Raw genomic sequence first — 24,918 nt, 5'->3', positions numbered from 1 at the left:
GCGCGCCGGGCACCGGCTCGGCGCCGGCCGAAGCGCTGCGCGGGCACGGCGCCGCTCCCTGCCGCGCTGCGCAGCGCCTTAGCGCTTCCGAACGGCCCAAGGGATGATCGAACTGCTTAGATTAGTTTCAAGGTTAGAAGGGATCCTTAAGTCGCCTAGTTTGATGCTAACAGAGACAAAARATGCATCTTGTCGCTCTGTCTGAAGAGGAACGCGTCACGTTCGGCCACGCGCGCCCTCTTTCGCAGCACGCGCTCTTGCCCGCGCTGGGAGCGATGCAGAACGCAGCGCTCCCCGTGCTGGCTGTTCACGCTCGGGGCAAGGCTGCGCGGGTGGTTTCTCCTTAGAGCTCCTCTAACCAGTGGCCTGACCAAACAGGGTTTTGTTGGAGCCCCTTAGSCTCTAGGACGAACGCCAGAGAGCCTCTTAGGGAGGCGCGTGGAAATGATCCGTCGCCAGGCTCACGGTGATGAGTGATGGGGGGACGTGCTCTGCGCTTGGCGTACCGCCCTGCTGCCGTTGCTYGAGGCTGTGCACATGGACAGACAGCTGCGGAGGGGACGGGGACGACACTGATACTTGGGTTTGGGGCTTTCCTTCCCTCGCCACAAAGTTGTTTGGACACCTTGGGACCTGGGTGGTACATGCAAGAGCCACAGCTGAGCTTGGACTRCCAACCTGTGCTCAGTGGCGTTGGTCTGAGCTCTGCCAAAGCMCTTTCTCCCGTCGCGCTCTGGTGAGCCATGTGCTGGAAGTCGTGGACTTACCCAGCGGCAGTGGCAAGAAACTCAGTAGCTCTGTTAGCCCATTTCCTACTGGGGCTGGTGGCATTTCACCATCTGGGGCCCAGTGGGACAGTCCTTCCCAAAATGCCAGCGTACTGAACCAGGGTCCCCRTGAGCATGGCAGAAAGGGGCTGCCAGACCCCTGCTCTCTCTCTGGCCCTGTGACTCAGTAGTTACAGCAGCTCAAGAAGGAGGGAGATGCAAGTTCAAATCCCCCTCAGGCAAAAAAAAAAAAAAAAAGAGTGGAACAGTGCTTAGCCTGCTCTATAAGTGTGCTCTGGGCCTAAATAAACAGTGAATGCCTCCTGCTTACCCTGTCCTGTGAGAAAGAGCTTATGCAAGCACCAAGACTTCACAGCTGAGTGAACAGAAAGAGGGTGTGAATCCTGGAGAGGGATGAGGCTCAGGGCATTTTCTGCTGGCTGACTTGCGCACTCAGATCCCCTCTCCACACACGGATCTTTATGGCCCATCCTCTGCGTTAGGTATGCTAGGAATACCAAGACTGTCAATTCAGTTTGACACCAAGGACTGAAAAATTGGGTGCAGCAGCTCACAAGGATCTTCACCCAAGCCATCCACCTTGAAAAACTTACCACAGACTCACTGACCCAGGAGCTTAAGATGAGATGCTCTACCTRTCACGCATCAACATAGCTGTTTATTACTCACAAGTTAACAAGTGCCTGTTGTTAAAGGATGTAACTTAATGCTGGAGTTGAGTGCAGAAGAAAATGGGTATTTTTCCTTTTGARTATCAGTCATATTTACTGAGCTATATATTCACCGCATAATAATTGATCACATGTAAGAACCCTCATGACAAAATAAAACAACTTTGCTATGCTATGCCTATGAAAAGTAGAATACTAGTAAAGCACATCCACCTGCCCTCATTTAGCACATCTCCTTTCTTCTTTTTTCAACAGTGTCAGAAGCTTAGGGCTAAATTAAGAGTTTATTGTTTGATGGTTATAGATAGTTGATACATCTGAAATGAAGCTTAAGCCAGTTCCCCCATATATAAAAGGTCAACACCAAACAGACTTCTGTCAMAAGCATCATATGTGCCTACATGTGTATTACTTAGGTAATAACCATCACAATCTTTCTAACCGTGCAGAACAAACTTGGACAAACACACAGCAATATTTACTAAAATGAATCAAATAGGGTGACTTTAAAGCTTGATTGCACTCATGTTTTAAAATGAGATAGCTTACATTTTCTGGCTCTTTGCAGGCATAGTCTTTATCTCTGAAAAAAGCTTTTTCATTACCATTAGGAGCTGGTACATGGAGATCTCTAAAAGTAGAGCTGTCTCATGCACCACACTCATTTGGGAAAGTGGACTATACTTCTAAAATACAAAGAATAAAAGTAAAAGATGCAGTTTTATGTAAAAAGCTGGGGCTTCATAATCCAGAAGCATTAATAATTTAGAAGTGAGCCATAGCAGTATATAGGGATTCCTGCAGGATTTATTTACATATTGTTCCTTCTCTTCTGTAGACTGCTAACCACTGCATATACTAAACCTTTCTCAAGTCATTTCTTTCCCCCATAAGTCCTACATAGCCTTCAGAGTCCTTACTACTTTACAGATGGAGTAACATGACAGGGGGAGAGGAAAAATCATGATGGGGGTCAGGAACGGAATTCAGAAGAGAACCCAGAAATCAAATTTTATTTACTGAAACTGGAGAGAACAGGATTAACTTCTTGGTTTATCACATTTGGTGTTGCTGGTGCCAAAAATTATATAGTATTTTTTTCTGGATTTGCTGCCTTTCCACACCAAACTTTCCAACCTGTAATTTCTGTTTTTCTTCTTCCTTTATGTGCTCCTCTGTCCCTTTCACTCAAAAGCACCTCATCCAGCTTTTGTTTGTAAGAAATGTGAGGAGAACACATCCCAGGAGAGGTAAGATTCCAGGTATTCAAAGTCTGGGAATYTGGCATTCAGCTGTGGACTGTATTTTGCCCTACCTATTTGTTTGTACTTCAACCTTTTTATGGCCCAATTTTGTGCAATTAAGAGGGAGAATAAATGTGCTGTATTGTGCAACTCAAAATAGATTTGAATTTAGATCTTGTAGCAGATCTGCTCCCTGGATCCAATCAGGCTGGCAAATCACTGAGGGGGATGGAGTCTTTCTCCTCTCCTGACAACAAATAATAAATCCCTTCATATAGCTTCTGAATATGTGTATTGAAATGGGAGGTTCTTTGGGGCATTACTTCAGCCACTACTCATCTAATCACACCCTTCCACATCTGGCTGCAGTGCACCCTTGGAGGAGTACTCATGATGACCACCTCGTGACTATGGACTGTTGGCTCGGCACTGATCTCAGGAGAGAAGGGCATGGGCTCCTTCTTGCATTCAGCATGCCAAAGCCTGCCTCTTTCTTTCCCYCYGTTTGTTCTTCAGAAAGCAGAATGTTTTCAGAAACATTTTGCTACTCTAGAGCTGCTCATTTCTCTGACTTCTTCTGAAGGTAGTTTGTTATCTACATTGCAGTTAATTTTAAATTGCACTTCATACTGAAGAACATACGTGAGTGAATATGCTCAGCCTTGTCCAACTCCATCAAATCTGTCTGGTGCTTCAATACCCTGAAGAAATACATCCTTACAGAAAGAAGTCAGAGACCCTGGGGTCATCTCTCTGATTCGAGAGAGGCCATGGTTTTGTCCTCTTTTAGTGACTTGTCAGATCATATTCACCTTATCGTGTCACTATCAGAGATGATCCCCAAGCTCTTGAAAGGCCATTCTTGGAACGATCATCACAGAGTCGATGGGGCTTACAGAGGCGATGCTCGTGTTCTGGCAGACTCCAAACAAGCCCGTGTGCTGCCAAAGGTGCTGTCCCCGTGGATTAACAAGAAATCCCAGTGATGTGCAGTCACAGGAGCCAGCTTTTCAGAAGCACTGGCTGCACAACACTTCTCAGTGAAAGCTGTTTCTGCAGACCAGCTCATTTCATTCAGATTCTCTCCTTAGGCTAAACCAGTGCCTTAACTTTCTGCAGACTGTAGGGAAATTCAGAATATCCTGGTTGTCTCCAAAGAAGAATATTCTGGAAACTCAGAAGAATTAAGCAGTCTGTTTGTTAAATAGCTCAGGCAAGAGAGAAATAGTGCACAGCAACCTTGAACAGCTATTCTGTGGTTTCCCTTCTAGCAGTCTGAAGAGGTGCTTTGGGGTGAAGGGCAAGACAAGAATTTAAATCATCATTATCCCAAAGACATAGGACTCAGCATGTTATCCTCTTTCTCTTCCCTTTCCCATCTGGGTTCCAATACTCCACAGCTGTAAAGGTTCAGTACAAGGATGGGAAATACTGTGGACAGGGCCTCTGTATTAGTGATTCTATGAAATGGTAATAGAAACTAGGGCTACACACATTCCTATGATCTCTGAGCTACCTCGTGATCTCTGAACTACCTTTATATCTCTGAACTCGCTTAAAGAGGAAATGACTCACTTTCTCGTGGATGTTATGCCTGTATGGTCTCAGGGCAATACCATTAAACACAGAAAGAATTAGGGTCAAGAAGAAAAAAAATGAACTTGCAAACATAAATTGCTTCCCTTCCTACAAATTAGGATAGCAAAACATTTGCTTTTGCTTCAGACTATCTGTATATTTAAAAATGTGTATTTAGAAAAATCCTAGTTACTATGAGAATGATGGTGCGGAGGTGTAGGGAAGGATGAGCATGCTTTCTTCTTACTTCCCCTTCAGCATGGGTCAGAGCATTTTCAGAATGATGTGTCTTTTAACTGGAGGCACTGGTGGCCCATACATAGTTGGGGTAGCGGAGGCAGGTGTTGGCTTGTGTGGCTTTGTTCACATGGATGGTAGTTTTTTTYCCTCTTGTCATTCAAGGAGAATCAGAGGCAACAAACAACAGTGCCTGCTGGCCTTTTCTTCTAAAACATTACCTTAGCTCTGGCTCAGAATGGCATAGTAACTCAAGAAAAGGGCGTATGGTCAGAAGTGTGAGATTGCTCCAAAGACCAAGGATTTCGCCCCGAGTCTGCATCAGCCTGCCATCAGTTAGCTCCCTGCACTAGCACGACGTCTATGCTGTGTTGCAGTTGTGCTCCCTGCCATCAGCACCAAGAGGGCAGGGACAGGATGGGGATGGGGATGGGACCCTCTAATTATCACAGTACAGTAACTCCTGTGCAAGTATGTAACCACATACATAACCACATAAAAGTACTACATAAAAGGTATGTCAGACCAACCTGCTTTCTCTATTATGGGAACACAGTTACACTGGTAGAAAAGGTTGTACTGGAATAGGTGACTCCACATTAGAGGGCTTGTATTGCTTTAAACTGAACTGCTTTAACTAGCCACTAAAGCAGGTCAGAAACTTGTGTTTATTACCTTTTTAAAGCAATTTTTCAAAGTAAAGCATGATGAGATTTATCATAATCACAGTTTAGATTAGAAATTTCTCTCCTGGGCCTGAGTCTGCTACCCGGTCAACTGGTACGGTTGTTTGGTGCAGCTTCACCACTTCCTTTATTTTCCTTTCTTCAGAGCGAGCTGGAGATGGTGGACCATCTTGTAAACACTGAGATCAACAGCCAGCGCATTGCCGCTGTAGAAAACTGCTTTGGGGCATCTGGGCAGCCCTTAGCTGTACCAGGGAGGGTCCTTTTAGGGGAAGGGATTTTAACCAAAGAATGCCGCAAGAAACCCAAACCTCGTATATTCTTCCTTTTCAACGACATCCTCGTGTATGGGAGCATAGTGATCAACAAAAGAAAATACAATTCCCAGCACATAATCCCCCTTGAAGACGTGACTTTGGAGACACTGCCAGACACCTTGCGGATGAAGAACCGCTGGATGATTAAAACCTCAAAGAAGTCCTTTGTGGTTTCTGCAGCCTCCCTCACAGAGAGGAAAGAGTGGATCAGCCATCTGGAGGAGTGCATCAGACACCTTCTGACAAAGACAGGCAGGCAGCCCTCCACTGAGCATGCTGCCCCTTGGATCCCGGACAAGGCGACAGATATCTGCATGCGCTGTACCCAGACCAAATTCTCCACACTCACCCGAAGGCATCACTGCCGCAAGTGTGGCTTTGTCGTATGTGGAGACTGCTCCCGGCAGAGGTTTTTGATGCCACGGCTCTCCCCCAAGCCCCTGAGGGTCTGCAACCTGTGCTACAGACAGCTGCTGGCAGAAAAGAAGAAGGAAGCAGAGGCTGATCTCAGGCAGCCAGAGCAGTTCCATGCTGCCATGCCAGGCTACGAACCTTCTAGTGGTGAYGACAGTGACAAATCTGATGATGACAAAGTGGACCAGTGGCCAGCAGACACAGAGTTTTATACTTCAGAAGTATCTTGGTCATCTTTCCATAGCTGACCCTCCTGGGAGTAAGTGGCATTTGAAAACTGGGAAACCAACTTCTGGCCTCCAATGCATGTCCTTCTTGATAGTTTCTTTGGAGGCTGTACTTAGGAAGGTGGATATTGGCCCCTGTGTGTGCAGTCTATTTGGGGGACAGGCATAGGAGGTTGCGCCTAGAAATTCTGAGAGTTTGTATCATGTTACACAAGCAGGTAGAGAAACAGACTAAGGTAGAGGAGACCTGCAGCTCAATGCTGGTCCAMGTGAGTTCACCCTTCTGTGCCTTAGTTTTCCTGTCTCCAAAAGTGAAGCAATACTAATCTATTTTCTTAAATGTTTTGAGATCTACAATTGGAAGGAAGAGGAGCAAGAAATCATTGATTTAAATATGCTTGTCTGCTAGGGATGAGTTTGTCTTTCTGAGGCTAGAGGACCTCCAGATGGGCACTGCAGAAGCCTGGTGCTTTTGCTGGCTGTGCTCTGTGGAGAACAGAAAAATTCCAGGGCTGGCATTTTCCATAAGCATTACATTTACTCTAAAAGATTCTCATCATAAGTGTGCAAGCCCAGCCAGACAGCTTCTCTGCAGCAATATAAGCATAGGCTTTGCTTTCTACACTAGGTTTTCTGAACCTTGGARACACTAAGGGAATCATGCTCTGAATGCAGAGAGGTCATATGAGGCTTGAGAGGAGCAGCTGTAGCAAAGAGCTGGAGCATTCAGCTCTCACRTGGAAAGAAGCCATTTTGGTGATACCAGGCAAGCAGGGAGGGAGGAAGAGAGGAAAACAGGCGTAAGATTTTATACACAGGAATGAGGTAAGGAAGAGGCTTCCTGCAGTTGACTCAACTAAGTGCAAAGCCTCAGATCTCAAAATAGGTGGATTCACCAGATTACCAAAGGCTGATAAACTCAAGCCTATCRGGTAAAAGAGTAGCCCAGGGAAGAGTTGCTAAAAGTTTTGAAGGAAGATCCAGAAAATGCCCTAGATTAGGATTGTGAAGTGCAGCATTTCAACTTTCACTGGCCTCCTGAGCAAGACCCCAAGGAAGTRGATGCTTACTTGTGTGCTCATCTCATTTGTATCAGTTTCACTGAGTTCAAAGTTAAGATCCTGAATGTCTTTTCAAGACCAGACCCCAAGACTTTATAGTTGAGTTAATTTGAACTCTTAAGTTCATATCAGGTTAGAAATAAACTGTTTTATTCAAATATTCTATCCTAATGTAAGTTAGACAACAGCAATTGTATTGCAGCAGACACTTCTACAACAAAATCTCAGTTATTTCTTAGTATATTTTTGTACTGTGTATCTTATACTCTGGAAAGGAACATGAATGAGAGTATGCTTGCAATGTTACAAGCTATTTCCTTACCATTAGCTGGTCCAAATACTGCATTGTATGACAAATGGCCAGACTTAAGTATTTTTAATTTACATTCAAAATAATTATTCTTACTTTCTTGTAAACTGCCATTGTCCAGTGAATTTGTATTATATGACTGTATGTGAATAAAGATATGATCAACTGGAAGAAGCCAGGAAAGCACAACAGTGTCTTGTTTTTTAATGAGTTTTGAGAAACAGGACACGTGCTTTGATTTAAGTGTGGCCAGCCTAGTATGAATTCTAATTCTTCAGCACTCCTCAGTCATGGGATGAATATTCTAGTTTTCTGTTTACTATTTTAAGGTGAGTATGAGTGAAAAATTGCTAAACCTGATGCTTCCTTTCTGTTTACCCCATTCTTTCATCTGACCAAGTTTTCCAAGTCTTTTGCAATCCCCTGCAGTAGTTTTTGTTAATTGAAATGGTATTTTTCTGGTGGGGACATAGCTTAGAGTGGGCCAACAAATTTCATGACCTAAACAGATGTTTCTGTTTTTTAAAGTAATAAGTACACAGAGTTCTGTTTTTTTCTGTCCCTCTTCAAGTTTAGTTCATAATTTTGAGCAGCAGTGATTGTTTTTATAATGCCTCCCACCCACCAGAAGGGTGTACATGCTATGCAAACAGAAAATGACCTTGAAAGTAAACAGCCATTAGAATAGTTCACAAGCCAAAAATAGCACAGTTATGGAAATTTGATTCAACAGCTTAATTCCAATTCTGTACTCCTTAGTCAGGCAAAACTCCCTRGTTCCTTCCAGGTAATTGGTTCAGAACTATATTCCAGTTTTCAAACTTCTCCATAGTCCTCTTTGTGATCAGCTTTTTAAAATCTTTATATATAAAAAAGATACTATTACCATAAAGATACTATAACTTACTATTAACAGGCCCCAAAAGAGCTATGAACTGTTCTTATCTACTAATGAGGGGTAGTCACAGCTTTAAAAAAAATGCCTTGTTATAGAGCAAGACTTTTTCTTAGAGAAAAAAAAAAAAAAGGAAAAAATGAAACCTTCTGTGCATGCAATAGTTCATGGCCTTTCCTGCTTTCCTGAAATGCAGAAATCTTCCAGCAACTCTTACTTCCCCATTTCTTACAGAGAAGAGTCAAGGCTAGAAAAGCTGTGACACTCTTGAGTAAAAGGGTGAATAGTTAGCATCACAAACACTGGTATTTTGAGTATCAATCTGAACATAAGGTGCACATTAGTACTTACACTTCTTACAGACATACTGGCTTCGTGTACATTAAGATGCTTTCTCACAACATTTTCCGTTATTGCTAGGCAGTGGATCAGTGCTATGCCCAGTTATGCAGTAGTGCGGGCAGAGTGCTTCAGAGTATTGCACAGCAGCTGCTGCTGAGACCCTTGGCTGTTGTGGCAGTGATGACCAGGAGGACGTGGAGATGGCTGGGGATGGAAGAGATTTGAGAAGACATTTCACATYAGAGGCCTAAGTAACCTGTGTTTTAAATTGTTAGTATGTATGGTAAGGGGAGTCTGCCTAGGAAAAGATGAAACTTAGATTTAAACAAAGCTTCTTTTTTTTTCCTTCCTCTTTAGTTTTCTTAGCCAAGCTTGGGAGCTCATCACTGGGATTGCAGCTCTTGGCTTCTAGCCTGCTGAACACATGGGTTTTACATTACTGTTTTTGCTGTTATAGTCCATTTTGGAGTTTTCCAGCCTGATTCTATTCCATCTCCAAGGCATTTCCTGGTTTGGGGCATTTTTTGTTTTTGTTTGGTTTTCTGTTTGGTTGTTTTTTTAGCTAAATAAATCTGTTACCAGAGATTGGTTAAAATTTGCACACTCATGTGACTAGGAAGAGGAGTAGCTTGAATGCACACTTTGAGAAAGAACGTATGCTGGAAATTTTGCAGGGTCATACCCTTTTCCTGAAAGTCTCCCTAACATGGTGCATGGATAGCAGCTGCCAGAAGGGGCTTCTTGCTCAGCCTCCTACCAGAACGCCTGAGGATCTGATCAGTGCAGCACTATACAGCCACCCCTTCTGCATGCCCACCTGGGTGCTTGCCTGAGCCCGTGGTGAGCTAGCTCAGGAAATCGCACTGGCTGAAAACTTCTTGCTTCTCTGAGCTGGCCCAGCCAGGGCACTAGGACAAGCATCCGTGATGATGCAAAGGAARGGATAATAATGCACAGCCAGAGCAAACCAGGCAGGACGGTGGCAGCCCTAAATTAGACTGACTTAAGCTTGCAGCTGCTGGATCAGGAAAGCAGTGAATGGCAAAAAGAGTTATAGATCTGCAGCCTGGAGGGTTGTCTAGCGGGGAAAGGCAGCGGAATAAGAAGGTACAATGAAGATCTTTCATTTCAGTAAATCCTGGAGCAACACAGCRAAGAAATGGACAAGTAGAGACTGAAGGACTAGTTGGAATCTAGTTACTTTTAGAAAAATGCAAGAATTCATTAGCCCTCAGCAAAATCATTGTTTAGGTTTAGCTCAGCTGGTTAGAGTGTGGTGCTCRTAATGCCAAGGTTGTGGGTTCAATCCCCATACAGCCACTCGTTTGAGGGTTGGACTAGATGATCTCTAGAGGTCCCTTCCAACCTTACCAATTCTATGATACTCTATGATGCTTTTCAGATGGGCACATAACAGCCAGAGGACTGTCCTCATAGCTGTCAGGAGCAAAAAGAAAGTTAATGCATTGAAGGAGATGGACAAAACTTGAATTTAATATCAGACCTGCTGAAATTGCTGGGGATTCTCCAGCAAAATGACAGGAAAACAGAGTTAAAGGCTATGCAATGATGAAATCCACATCAGCTCTCCAAAGTCAATAGGATGATAAGGAAAATGCTGTTATTGTGGCAGCCAATCATAAAAGCAGAATGAAAAGTAACTGGGAGATTTGATTTGTGAATAGGTGAAAAGAAAGGGTCAAAGAGCTTCAACAAAAACTGTGTGCGCAACCTTCCCCAGGGCAAAGCCAAGGAACACCACAAAGACGAGAGACAGTACTGACTCAGCACAGTTCACAAGTGTATGAAGGCAATAATGTGAGCCAGCTTCACTGTTAAATTTTTGCTCCAAGTTACTTAAACACTTTCTATCCAAGCAGGAGTTCTGGCTCTGCCACAGCCCATGGCCTCTTCCAACTCTCTACTATTGCAAGGCTGTTTTTCATTTTCTTCATCTTAGGATTTTTCATTGACAGAAGAAACAAATGAGCACAGAGGGCCTCCAGCTACTGCTGATATGTCTCAAACTGAAAATACAGGCTTGTATTTCTGACTTTTTCTGCTCTAAACCTTAGATTTTTAAGAAAGGGGTTAAGGGAAAGAGGAAGTTAAACTACATTTASTGTCAGTTCCATGGAGGACACAGGACTGCAAAAGATTTCCAAGAAATGCCAGCCCAACCAACCAAGTCCTGAGCACTGGAGATGCTTTCCACAGCCTCAGTGCTGAGAAGCAGTGACTGGGAAGGAATCCCCTGTCAGCTCAGAGTGAGCTCCTCAGCGTATGCTGAGTGTAGTTTTCACAGAATCAGTGAGGTTGGGAGAGACCTCTGGAGATCATCTAGTCCAACCTCCCAAAGATTTCCTGCTGCTGGTTCCACTGGGGCTTGAACCCAGGACCTTCAGCATGTAAAGCAGATGTCATAACCACTACACTATCGCTCTTCTAACATGAATGACTGTGATGAGCTTTCACAATTGAAGCAGCAGCCAAGAATGCTGTTTAAAGGAAGTTGGCTAGTTTTCTCTTCATGTCACATTTAGATACCAGAAAAGTCACTGTCAGGTTGGTTTCATGCATCTCAGAGCTAATGAACAACCCCCTCAAGTAAACACCACTTTGACACACTGGTTGTGAAACTGCGCAAAGTCTCCTTGGCACATGACCGAGTCCCAGAGGAATGCCAGACTGCAACTTCATATGTGCCGCTCTCCACTGCTGCGTGGTGGAGAGGAAGCTCAGCTGGGCTGGGCTGCCATCAGGAGCCAGTACAGAGCAGAGGGCAGAGGGAGCAAGGTAGTAACGGGAAATGCATCGTCTCCACGGTAAGGACAGGAGATGACCCCAAGGAGGTAGGTGCTGCAGTGCTCTCCCCCATGCAGTCCAGCCCACTCCTAACACAAGTGGAAGAGCACGTGGTTCTCCAGATGCCAGCAGAGCCCCACAGGTTACCACTTTCATCTCCGTTAATGCTTTCCACCCATAGTCAAGGCCACGCTGGCCTGGTTTTACTGAATCTCTGTGAAATGGGTTATACAGAGACCTCCAACACATTCCTGTTTCCACATCACGGGGTAAAGCACTGAGGGTGCAACAAACAGTTGTCACATGCAGGGGAAATCACAGTGTAGCACACGTGTGGGAAAGAGCCTTTCCTGTCTGAGCGCCTCCTTGTAAAACCTCAAAACAGAAAGAGCAGTCAGTGCTCAGTTCCTAGGACAGCAACCAAAGGAGAAGAGGCATGCAAGGAAACAGTATCTCATACTGAGTAATGCTAAGAAACTCCCTTTGAAGTTGGCATTCGGTTTTCTTTCCAGTCAGACCCAGAAATGGAAATAAATCATAAGCAGGTTTTCCGTAAGCCTCTTGGACAGTGGTTGACATCCAATAGGAAGTTGCACAAAATCTCTCCAGTTTCATATAACAGAAAAGGTAGAGAAAAAGGAGAGTTACTAAATACGAGCTTTAGTTCTTACAAAGCACGTTTGCACAGTGCCTTCTCTTGCACAATCCAGCCACACTTGTGCACAGCCATTTGCTGCACAGCAGTGACGCTCCAGCACTGGTTTCCACACTGCTGCAAGGGAGCCCTGCACAGCTGGCTGAGGACTCGCCTGCTGGAGAGGGGACACAGCAACACTCTTCTTAGCTTTGTCTAACCTCTTTTTTTGATTAAAGAACACTTGGTTCCTATTTCACGAGAGTTTATTTTGTCTTTATATTTTTATCCTAAAAACAATGTGTTTTGGTGAGAAGCCTTAGCAAAACAGGATTTGAGAAGGGAAAAACATTAACTCAAGGCCAGCCAGGCCTCTTTTCCTCCAACAGAGAACAATAAGAAATAAAAGGTCACTATTTTGAATCAGAAAAATTACATATAAGATAAAAACAGATGCCTTAGTGGTTTCATATATGAAAAGTCTTCCAGAGATATCAGAGGAAGAAGTGTGACATAGGCCTTTCACACTGGGTTTTTTCTTTCCTCTCATCCAAAGCCATCAGAAGGAATCTGCTCCCATAACACCCCCCCCCAAATAACCATTAGCCTGTGTGACTGCATTCAAGCAGCACAGCAGAGACCTAGATTCAAGAGRTACTTGATCTATTCTGACATGAACTCATCTCTCAGATGAATGCCTTAATTGCTATGSGATGGGTGTATCTTTTGATTTTGAAAACAGATCATCCAGGCATCAAAGAAAACACTAAAATAATCATCAAATACATCCTGTCTCACAGTAAGTGAATTTTTGACCAAACCAAGTTCATCCAGCTATCTGAATAGCTTCAATTAGAGCACTATGCTGCTTCAAGGCACTCAGTCACAGCTACTGCTGAATGCTCTTCCAGGTCTACCATTAATGTATTATATACATGTACCAAATGAATAAAACTGAGCTTCCTGCCTATCTAGTGGCAGTGCTCATTTATTGTTCAGAGAATCTGCACCAACTCCTGTCTCAGAGGCATTCAAGAAGCAGCTATTCATTGTTCATCCTGTATTTACATATAGAAAAAACCCTTCCCAGTCATTGTTCAGGACCAAAGCATCCGTAGGACAAACTAAAATGTAAGTGCAATTGCACTGGAGATATCTGCTATTCAAATCAATGGTAGACAGGTCTTTTTGGCTATGGATGAAGTAGGTTAAACTAGCCCAGCTGCTTATCACCACCTTTCCTGTTCCTTCAGACTGCTCCTTGAATCTACCAAAATGGGCCACGTTAGTTTAACAACAGAGGGTTTTTTTAAGCTGTGATTATTTTGAGAGACCCCAACAACAGATCAGCTACATGTGGAGTTAAGAACCTAAGCAGACAGCAGCAARGGTGAATGTGCCTGCTGGGGGAAAGTGGGGGGAATCTCTTCATGAGCTGCTGGATCAACACATTAGTCCATGTGCCACTTCCTGTTTCTACATGTTATCAGAGCAGCAGAGCAACCCTTGTGCCTGGGATTTCCCATCAGGAAAGCAGCACTTAGAAAGACCCATTACAACTCTCAACTGTTGCACCAGCCTTTAATGGCTTGAATGGGTGGTCAGATACTATAGTGCAAGCTGGCAAACCCAAAGTGCAGAGCAGAACAACCAGCACCTTGGTTGCAACCACTTTRTTTCCATCGGAGCCTCTGTCTTGAGGAAGGCTTACTCGGCARTAAGTTTCAGATAAAACACTTTCTAACTACTTCCAAACAAGGTACTTGAGCAAACCCATTTACTGACCAGCCTCTAGAAGCCAGGCAGCCCAGCAAGATTTCATTGTGTGCAGCTTTCTTAGTCAAGAGGTCTTCTGTGTGTTCCTSTAAGATTTGTCACACCCTTTGTACTCCCCAACCCTGCTCCCTTGCGGTACCGGGAACTGCTCGGCAGCAGCACTGAAAGCCACCCCCAGCAGCAGGAGCAGAAAGGCAGAAAGCACTCATGGAGTCATCCTCACCCCTAGGACAGCCACTACAGTAGAGCTGCAGCAGRAGGAAGCTTCACAGAACTTGCAGGTGTGTCCCCTCTCTCAGAGGAGACACTGTTTTCTCCTAGTTTGGCAGGAACAGCCTAACACAGCTGCCATTATTTAATCACAACAGTGGAGCAGAGGGAGGAGTGAAACTGTGCTTTAACTCTGCCAGAGCCTCTGCAGTATAGCTCTCTACTTTGACTCATGCGGGAGAGACACATTACCCTCCAGACCTGAGCAGTGATGGGCCAGCATCAATTGCCCTGATCCTGTGGCCATGGGAGAAGTTGGCCCACCTGGTGTCAGGCTGACACTGCATTTGTTCATTCTACTAGTACCACATTCAAGGCACTTGCAGACCAGAAGGCTGAGAAAACACATGTATCTGTGCTAGGTCCCACCAGGCACGTGGGATGTCAAACAATGCAGCCATCTGGAAGGAGGAAGGAGCCTTAACGATGAGAGGTCCTATGAAACCCAACTGTAAAGAGCTATGGCATTAATCAAGAGAGGATGATGCACAGAGATGGCCATGCTTTGCTATTTCAAGACTTCAGTGGTACCATTGGTATTCCTATAACACAGCAGTTAGAGGTACCTTAGAAAAGTACTACTGGTAAATCTGCATCATGGATTTTCCCAACATTGTTATATCTGCACCACAGTGGAATAAATTTGGTTCAAAAGCTCTTTAGAAATGCCAAATGCCAGCACTTAATGGTGTTCATAGTCCCTGTTTGGTTCAGAGATCTCATGAAATCATACAGCTTTTTATCTCAGCTCCATATTTGCCCTCAGTTATGAAGTCTGACACACCRGCTCGTTTCTGTCTCATTCCTTTGCAACAAGGACAGTGACACAAAAGGTGAGAAATCTTCTAGCAAGTGCCCAGCCTGCAGAGCCTTCAGGAAGGCACTGCAGGACTCCAGTACACCGAGTGGCTGCTTTCTAGCTCTCACTTATTTGCGTGTGAGGCTAGATTTCCAAAGTGGCACTTCCAAACCTTGCTCTCCTGATATGTGGTAGACACAGGGGCACAATTTCACTGTATTTGACCATAGCAGGTTTACGCAGACTTGAAGCATATTCTCTAGATGTATGTTACCTTCATAAAAATGGGGTCTGTGATGCAGCTAGCCTCGGCCCCCAGAGCCAGTGCAGTATCTCACAGTGTTGCTCAAGCACAGCCCTTCCTAGACCTTCACATTTGCAAGCACTCCAGTAATACACTTACAGAGTATTTGTCATTTTAGCTAACAGTCTCTTTCTCTCCTTAGAGACAAGCAGCAATCAGAGCCCAGCACATGACTTTATCACAGAAGGAATTTGAAAGCAAATACTTATTTTAGTCATCAGAATAACTTCACAGTTAAAATACTACACAACTCTGCCCCCTTTTAGTGTCCTCACCACTCAGGAGCGGTGAATCTGGGCAATTCATGAACTACACAGGGAGCCCACAAGGATTGCATCCCCTCTCCCACTTGGGGGATGGGGAAGAGCCCTGCACTGGAAGAGGAGCTAGCCATTAAACAGAGCATGAGCAATGCAGCTCCCGAGAAGCAAGTTTTCACATGCAGTTCAAGAACCACATGTGGTATTAATAGCTGTTTTGACCAAACCAGACYGATCCACTTCCAGTACAGTTCTCCCTCCCACCCTGCAGCACTTGAACTTTCTCCTCCCTGCCTGTCCTCTCCCGCCCACTCCCCCGTGAGAGTTTGTCTGTCTCCTGTGCTTCAGAGGCTGAATTTTCCTGGAGTCAAACTCTCATAGCTATGGCCAGTGGAATGTATGCTGGAATGTGGAAAATTCCTGACTTCCTAAAGCACAGTGTATCTGGCCAAATGTGCCTTTTATAGCTGAACAAGCCTTGCATGACAAATATGTCTGTGAGCTGAGAGTCTGCTATAGTTTCTGGCAGGACAGCAAGAAAATAGATGGGTGAAGAAAAAGATGTTTTTCACACAAACTTTAATTAGTGACTAGTTCTAAGAGAGCATTTATCATTCAAAAAGAAAATATGAAAAACCTTTATATGAGCATATGACCCAGGTAATCTCTCTCTGTAAAATAACCTCTGCAAAACAAAGCAGTAGCACGATGGTATTTTAATGTAACCTCCACTGTACCTGTGGAGTCAAAGGAGCTTTGCTTCTTTAAAAATATTGTCTGATGATTTGGATTCAGGTGGCATGAAGACATCATGATAAAGGACTTTTCTGTTTGGAGCAAGCAATAAAAGCCATTTTAATTTTTATGCTGACTCTGCAATCTATTTAGAGAATATGAAATAACTGCAACTGACTGACAGAGGATAGGTTTTCCAATGGTTTAATCACTTGTTTGTACACTGGGAAGTTTTCAGGGAGGAAGGTTTCATTCCTGAGAAGGGATAACAGACACAAAGGCAAATGGGTAGGTCTTCCCCTGCTACAGGAAAAAACTTTCCTTATAATATGAAGTGTGCTGTTTTCAGAATATGATTACTTTGGCAGCACATGTCATATTTTACTTGCAGTAGCACATACGCTGGCACAACACTACAAAAATTGTATGMGCCCAGTACATRTTTGGGTTAAAGTATGAGAACAGCYTTAACAAACGAGAACAGAATTTCTGAAAATAGTTAGGGAAAATGTGCAAAAGGCAACTACAGAGTGATACTCGCTCAGTTGTAGCTCTTGGCAGCCAGTGCTTTAGGACTTCTTAAGCCAATGGTTGCATTAGGACTGATGTGTTAATGATCCTTGCTGGCCTTCTCTTCCATTAATCTGCCTAATCACTTTTTGAACACATTTTTGTTTTGGCACCTAGAACATCCTGTGCCAATGAGCTCCACAATTCACTTTTACATTGCATGAAAAAATACTTCCTTTACCTCAATCATTTCAATGGGTACACCCTGACTTTTATGTAATGTTATTGTTCTTCTTGTTCTTCTCTGTGCCATTCATAGCCTTCATTAAAGCTCTCCTCATTAGTGTCTTTTCCAGGTTGAAGTTTTATCTATTGGATCTCCCTCTGCAGAAATGCTCTCTCCTATTATGTTAGCCTTCTCTTTATCTTTCCTAGCTGTACATTACCCTTCCTGACTCAAAAAAGGACTAATCAGACCGGATTGAGCAGACTGTGTATAGTATTCAAGATATAACTGCAACCTGGATTTACTCRGTGACAACAAAGTTTACTGCCTTGTTCTTGTTTTTCTTCCTCACATGTCCTAGCTTTCTTATTCAGCTTCTGAGCTGTTGCTGAGCTTATATTTTCAGAAGTCTATCCACAGTAGCCTCAAGCTCTTCCCTCAGAGGAAACAGGTCATTCAAAGTCTAGATTTATGCCTATATAATGAGGGTTATCTTCCTCCTATGGACATTTATCAATACTGAACATGACCTACCATTCTACTGACCAGTCGCTGAAGTTCACATTAGCGGCTTGCGCAGACATAAGATTGCAGACACTTAAGTACTGGGGACAGGTGACTTAGCTGCACTGAAAGGCTTTGAAATCCTGCAATTAAAATACAGCATAGCCATTCTTCCTTGACATGTCAACATAGCACACATACACAGAGTGCAACCTTTTCTTCGTTAGTGATTAGTATAYATACAATACAGTAAGTCCAATAAGGCACCAGCAGCGCAGAAACTGAGGCTCTTCAGTTCAAGCACAGCCAGAGGGCCCAAGTTCTAGCAGCCCTGGGACTGTACCCTCTGTTACAAGGGGTTAAAAGCTGGTGGAGGCCACCTATATGGATGTGCATACACAGAAGTAGAAACATTGTAAAACACTGGAGTCSGCTTGGGCTTTGCCTAAATATCTGAGGTTCCTAAAGATGTGCCAAATCTAACCAAAAGAAATGGGGCAGCTTTGAAGTTGGCTCAGCTGCTGGGGCATGGAAAATATAAGTAGACAGCAGTTGGTTAATTGATTTCCTCATTCCTATCTGCAAACACCATTCAATTTTGTTTTACTGCATAACAATATAAYACAGTTAAAGTTATGCGTAGTAGAAGCACACACCTTTGTCACAAGGCTTCTTGGCAGATTAGTTAGTTAGTATCAATAYAGCACTTTGAAGATGTAAAGCACTAGGAGAGTGCTCCTTGTTATCCTCATTGCTCCTTACCATCAGTTGTGCAATGCAAAGGCTAATCTTCGCCCTTTACCCAAGGGGAATGTGCTGCAACCATTGTCAAAAGTTGAGTCCCACAGGGCCTGGACTGGGGACATGAAAGACTGAAAGATGGATTAGGCTCAGCAGCAGCACAAGCTCCTGCAGAGTTAAACTTCAGAAGGGGAAGAAAGCCTCAAGTATGTAAACGGCTGCCAAGCAATGGAAGACTGTTCACTGTGGTTATGGAACAAATATTTCTATATACAGATTCCTCGGGAGAATGGCCTTAAGCTTGGGAAAAAGTAAGCAAATCCCTTTTATGGAAACCAACCAAAACTGATTCAAGGGCCTGCTTCTATATAGCATTTTATAACTGACTTTGTTCCTGCGTAAGCAATTAACGTAAGTGCAGTCCAGTAAAAAAGTTTGCTCCATGAACTTTAGCTAGTGGATAGATGCAGAACAGGAAGCTGATTCCTACTGATACTTCAGCAAGTCTTTGCTCTAAAATAGTATTTGCTAGACTGTTTTGTCCTGTCCCCTCCCTTCCTAAGTTGAAGCATTTGCTCTTGCTCTCCATGTCTCCTGAGACAATAATATATTCTGTTGTTGAGTTTTTTGTAGCATTCACTGCTCTAAAGGGAGCAAGTTTTTAACTTACAACTTTAGAAGATCTGGTTATGTAGGGCTTAAYATTAATCTGAAAGGGCAAGGCAGAAAAGTTAGATAGTCCCCTCATTTTTGCCTGTAAGAGTAGAATAGTTAAAGCCAGAGAGATTTCAATAAATGCAGACAGAAGTTAAAAGACAAAGCCTTTTCCATGCAGAAAACTTCCATTAGTATCAAATGGAATTGCACACCAGAGACAGAGTAAGAATACATCCCCTAGAGAGTAACTACTGGCACTGTAACCTGAACCGAAAATACATACAGATGTAAGAACTTGCTTATCTATAATTTTGTTTCCCATTTTGCTTTTACCCATTGTCTCGCACACTTCAGCCAGAGCTACAGATCTCCTTTAGCTCCCAGGAAGTGCTAATCTTTGGGGGAGCATGGTCAGGGTTAAAGAAAAATCTGCCACCTGTGATAGCCCACAACAAAAGTCACTTCTACCGTCTCTCTCAGGACTGACTTCTCTTTTCTGTAAATGTTTGGGCRGGGGGCTGATTCTGACTCTGATTCTCTGATTAACTTGTCACATCTTCTCAACACATGAAACTGTTCAGTGAATTGCAGCAGGGATGAGGTAAAAACATAAGCCCTTCAGTTTAGGCACTGTGACCCCAAATTACAATGATTATTCATCTTATCTTAGTGACTGATACAGCAATAACAAATTTTTCATGCTAGCTTCAGGCACAAAAGAATATTTGAGTGCTATACTCAAAAGCAGCATGTCAGAGTATGAGAAAGACTTCATTTCACTCTAAATCACTCCTGTCCACAAAGACTCAGCATGAAACAAGGAATATAAAAATATTTGCATTCTGTTAGACATTCCTGTGCAAGGTCTAATTACTTAAGGTCAAACATCAGCGTATATCTTTCACTCCCCTGGAACAATGCAAGTAGCTATGTTTCACTATCTAGCAGTTTCTTCCTCATCCTGATTGCTATGAACCTCTACTAACACTCATTACATTCTTCCTATTTTGATGCTGGTATCTTAACGGTATGATTGGAGAGCGACTAGCTGTGTAATAGTACTATTGTATTTTTGTAACACACCATTTCCCATTGACAGGTAAGTGAAAGGCACTCAGGAAAGAGTCAGTGAGTTACTCAAGGTCACCCAGCAAACAAGCAGAGAAACCAGCAAATGAACTACCTCTTCAGAGTCCCAGCAAAACGGGCTTTCCACCAAGGCACACTGCTTTCTTTAGTGACAGCTAAAATGTTATCTTTGGTGAAAGATCAGCAGTGATACTAGACGAAAACAACACCAATTTGAGACAAGCACAAAAATAAAGAAGTGAAAATGCAATTTCTTTATCAAATGCTGAAAGCTGTCATGTTCATGTTTGCATATATCCTCCCTGCTGAACAGTCATCCAAAGAAACTGGAATAGCTTCATTTTTGCAGACTTCAGAATAATTTTATATATTTACCTCTTAGGCTCTTGTGGAATTCATAAATCATACTTAATGAGAAGTATTAGCACAGACTTACTGCAATTACATGATGAATATTTGATTTCTGGCTTACAGCCTGAAAAATACATAGATTTCTGTGATCTCTAGAAAGGTAAAGATGAAACCTCATGTTTTAATTAGTAGGGGCTAATAGCTTTAGCTCACTGCAACGTAAAGGCCTTCATTTCTTCAAAAAGCTTTCCAACCTGTCTGAAAGGCTGCTGTGGTATTAGCCTTGAGTTATGTATCAGCTGATGAAGTAATGGCAGCCTTTCTAAAGAGCTATTGCTTTCTCTAAAGAGCTTCTATTCTGCTGGTCGAGGGGAAAAGCATTGCTTCTACATGACCAGCCACGCATCCTCTGGTTACACTGGGGCAAAACTGCTAGTGTAGGCAGAGCTCAGCAAGTTCTACCACTGCACCTAGGCAGGATAAAATCCCTGAATCYGCCCATATTTCTTTGTTACCACCACCGGAGCTGCCGCAACACTATTAGGAAAAGATGGATGAACTGAATTTTAAATGCTGTGTGAATCTGAATAGACTTTTAACAGAAATACTTAGATTTGTATAAATTAAGTATGGCTAACCAGCAGAACAACAATTAAAAAAGGCCTCTATTTAGTGAGGGATGACATTTCCAGTTAATCAAAGTGAGCAATGTGTGGCTTCTGTTAGGTCCCAAAGGCCTTCATTCTGATAAGACCATAGCAGAGATGTCTTATTAACAAAAAATCCTGCATTCTGACAACAGGATGATGGCAATCAGGTTGCAGCAAATCACGTCATTCCTTTTTCTGTTAGCCCAGTTGGAAGGATATAAAAGATATCCTAAAGGATATAAAAGTTTTGTCCAAACAAATAGTTACTATTGACAATCAAGAAGAACCAAGGACCATGTTCCATGCTGTACACAAGAGATCCCAGTCAGAACATCTGAACACATTTGTCATAAGAGTGTGACTACATAAAATCACTTTGCTTACTGCCTTCGCATGACACAATCACCTTCCCCATACGCAAGATCTTTCACTGCTTTTTGTCACACTAATTTCCTACAAACCAATCAAAAGGCAGAAAAGGGATGCTAACCACCATCACTGGGTTGTAATCATCAAATAACTGTCATCTTGAAAGAAATGTTGACATAGTGGGTCTCAGTAGCTTTATGCTGTGTATATTTTCCAGGGCCTTCCTACAAAAGAAGAGCTAGCCCAGCACCCCTGAGTGCTTTGGAACACATGGGCTTCCTTTCTAAGAAAGAAATGAGTGCTGAGTGTTTGCAGACATTTCAGGTCACCATTGTATCATGCACCGAAGCACACATGGCCAAAGCTATAAACCATAAACTATGAAAGGGGAAAGAAGATCTGTCAGGGTGAAGCAGCTTACATTCAGGCTACCATGCGCAACATAGCACACCGTGTCACTGGAATCATAGAAAAGAAAAGGTAGCAACAAAATGCTAATACTATCATGTCCYATTTTTTTACCATCAGGAATTATCACCTCAGCTCTCCATCAGGAACTTGGTATTGTCTTTGCCATCTCACACGAAAACAGCTGAATGGGGAAGCTCAGTCTCTGCATAGTCATCCAGCAGATTATTGCTGCAGCAGATATTGGCTTCCTTAAATAAACCGCCTTAAGACAATCAGCAAAGCATCTATATAAACCACTCCCCTATTCAAAGTGAGAAGGGCTTAAAGTACAGGCAGGGAAGGAAAGCAGCCAGCACACTCAAGGAAAYGCAACTACTGTTTTCCCACTGGATAGTAAGAAATCCTGCATGGTCAGCTACACAGCACCCTCTCCTGTCAGCAGTTCACATGAGCCATATTTGAAAAAAAGAGATGCAGAATATCTAGTTTGGGAATATTCTTCCTCAGCAAAGCTCTCCATAGCTACTTTTGTGTAGTGCTGGAAGAACAGGTAGCTCTCCTGAGGAAAACAGCCAAAGTAATGCTAATTCATGTTACTTTTCATACTAGAATAATAGGTGAAATCTGATGTGATGAAAACAATGAAACAGTTGGAGCTAAGAGCAGCTAGACCCTCTTGAGGTTCAAAAACCAGCTCTTTGACTAACTCCCCTTTGACCAGATTACTGCTGCTGTCTAGGTTCTCATTTCCAGCTGTTAACTCAAGATTAGTAAATTACATTTTTGTCTCACTTCTCAGAGCTGTCAGGATTGTTCTGCTTTTAAAATTCTTCGTGCACTCTAGGACTGCTAGATGTACTACTGGGCATGACAGATGATGTTCAAGTTTCACATAAATCTTTCCAAGTCGAGGGCAAATCTCAATGCCACAGTGGTGGGCAAAGGAGCAACAAGTCTTGTTGAGTGATAYGTTTGTGAACTTAAATGGGTCATTCTTCTGAAATGCTCTAAAAAAATAGGTCATTCAGCAGGTCATTGCAGGGAACCCTCTTTCGCAGCAGAACAACTTGACCAGCACTCAGCGCTTTCCTACGGGTCATTAATAAAAATTCACAGGAGGTTACTAGGACAACTGGTGAAACAGCACAGGCCAAAAYGCCAACAGCACCTTTTCTTCAACAAGCTGTTTATGCCCAGACAAAATTGAAGGGATGCCTGTTTGAGGAAAGAAACCTATTCAAGAATTTACTTCCCCAAAAGCCTCTCTCACATTAAGAAGGGTACAAAGGGGGAGCTACATATCTGAGAYGCTTTTGGAGTCCTCAGTCCTATTAGATGCCCAACTAGACACAACTCTAATGCCCTCCCTCTGCAACTGGCAAGGATATTGTGACCAACCCAAGGCCAACCGTAGCTCCATTCTCTGTTTTCACCCATTTCAGAACTCGAGTGAAGCCACAAATCCTGTTAGAACTCCAGGTAGTAAGAATGATTATATCTCATTAGCCTAGTGGCCCAGTCACCATGGTATGCTACCATCGTGCACTGCCTTAGCACCCTGCTACAATCCTCAGTACAGTACAAYGTCTCTGTTCTCATTCTCAAATTCCTCCAGAAGACTGAGCCTAGGAGCCTGAGATGCAGTCGTGACCACAACTCTTCAGGAGGCCTGCACTCTAYGGCAGTCGCTAGTAAAAGAGAAAGAATTTTCACAGCCAGAAAAGGCCTAATTCCTGCCAAGGACAAGGGTGCTCTTGAGCCTCACTACTTCCAGAACTAACACAATGTTCAACTTCTCTCCACAACTGGTACATGCACACCAGGATTTTTGAGAGAAAGACTGCTGTGCAAATGCACTGTAGTTTTGATAAAATCAGTAAGAGAAGAACATGGCTGTGCAAAGCATAAGGCCTGCTGAACTAAAATTTGAATGGTGGATGTTGAGTAGAGAAATCTTCAGAGGATTTGCCTTTGACATGGAGTATATTTGTTTTTTGTTAATTAGGTAGCAAAGTAATAAACTTCGTGATGTGTCAACTTATTGGGAGTGTGTTTTGACTAGAAAGAAAATGTGCTTTGATGCAACTGATATAATTCATGAGAAAATATATGTTGACTTTGAAAATATTCATTATATAGCTACAGGATTAAGTGAAGATGGTATTACAATTTAATGTCATTGTAATGTWAAAAAAAAAAATCAAAGGGAGTTGTATTAAACAAAAGGATTAGAGCATCCTGAGTTTACTGGGTGGTGTCACATATTCCAAATAGTTAACAAAATCAGATGTAAATTAGCTGGTTTGGAGTTGAAGAGTTAATAAGGGTTCATTTAAGCAGTTCTCCAGGACAACTTGATGCTTGTAATCCATCTTGCTTCTATCATRCTTGTTTGTTAAAGCCGTTGTTTGTTAGAACTGATTTTGATTTTAGCAATAAAGAGTGCTTGCATTTTGTTTTTTGCTGTGCAAACACAAATCCTTTCAATGACTTTTACGTCACTTTTTAGAGGAACAAACTCTAAAATTTTAACAAACCTAGCAAAGAAATTGGAAACTTTACTAAGCAATTCTAGAAGGCAACAGACAAAAAGGAAAAGCAGGCAGAAGCATTTTGAAGCAGAGGCACAGAACAAAGCTGCATCAGAAGCCCTTTCCAAAGCAATATTCAACAGGGGGAAACTGCCTACACCACATAGCTTTCTGTATCACTGTTTCTGCTCGAGACTGGTCTGGCAATGCACTGGCACAGTAGTTTCAATGGGTTTTTAGAGCCTGCCAAGGCTTTGATTTCATTGTATTGCTTTGTAACATACTTGCATTTCATAGTGAAGAGTTCCCTTGCAAGGGAACTCTAASAAGCACCATCTGAGTAAAAACAAGAACCATGATAACTGAGCCCACGTAAAATGAAAGCTGTCAGGAGCAGAAGCAGTTTAACCACAATCAGTATGAGACACAGCTAGTAAACTTCATAAAAAAATGACTTAATGCTGCTTATAACTTAAATATTTCTGACTAGGTTGTAGTAGCAAGTATCAAAATGAGAGCTTTGAAG

At 42.9% G+C, this 24,918-nt stretch overlaps 1 protein-coding gene across 2 annotated transcripts; it reads left to right on the top strand.

Moving 5' to 3' along the window:
* Positions 1 to 19: 19 nt before the first annotated feature.
* On the top strand, positions 20 to 7,722 carry PLEKHF1 (pleckstrin homology and FYVE domain containing 1). 2 transcript variants are annotated; one of them, XM_085303794.1, is made up of 2 exons: positions 20 to 2,709; positions 5,350 to 7,722. In XM_085303794.1, exon 2 carries the CDS (start codon positions 5,362 to 5,364, stop codon positions 6,181 to 6,183), a length of 822 nt encoding a protein of 273 aa, XP_085159920.1. In that variant the 5' UTR covers positions 20 to 2,709; positions 5,350 to 5,361; the 3' UTR covers positions 6,184 to 7,722. The 2 variants fall into 2 exon arrangements, with proteins under 2 accessions (XP_085159920.1, XP_085159919.1); XM_085303793.1 differs by having other exon boundaries at positions 3,073 to 7,722.
* The last annotated feature ends 17,196 nt before the right edge of the window (positions 7,723 to 24,918 follow it).

This window comes from Rhea americana, unplaced genomic scaffold (genome assembly GCF_003343005.1).
Source record: "Rhea americana isolate MKP2758 unplaced genomic scaffold, rheAme1 scaffold_20, whole genome shotgun sequence".
NCBI classification, from domain to species: domain Eukaryota; kingdom Metazoa; phylum Chordata; class Aves; order Rheiformes; family Rheidae; genus Rhea; species Rhea americana.
Note: the sequence above shows the minus strand (reverse complement) of the source record. Positions and strands in the feature narration are given on the sequence as shown.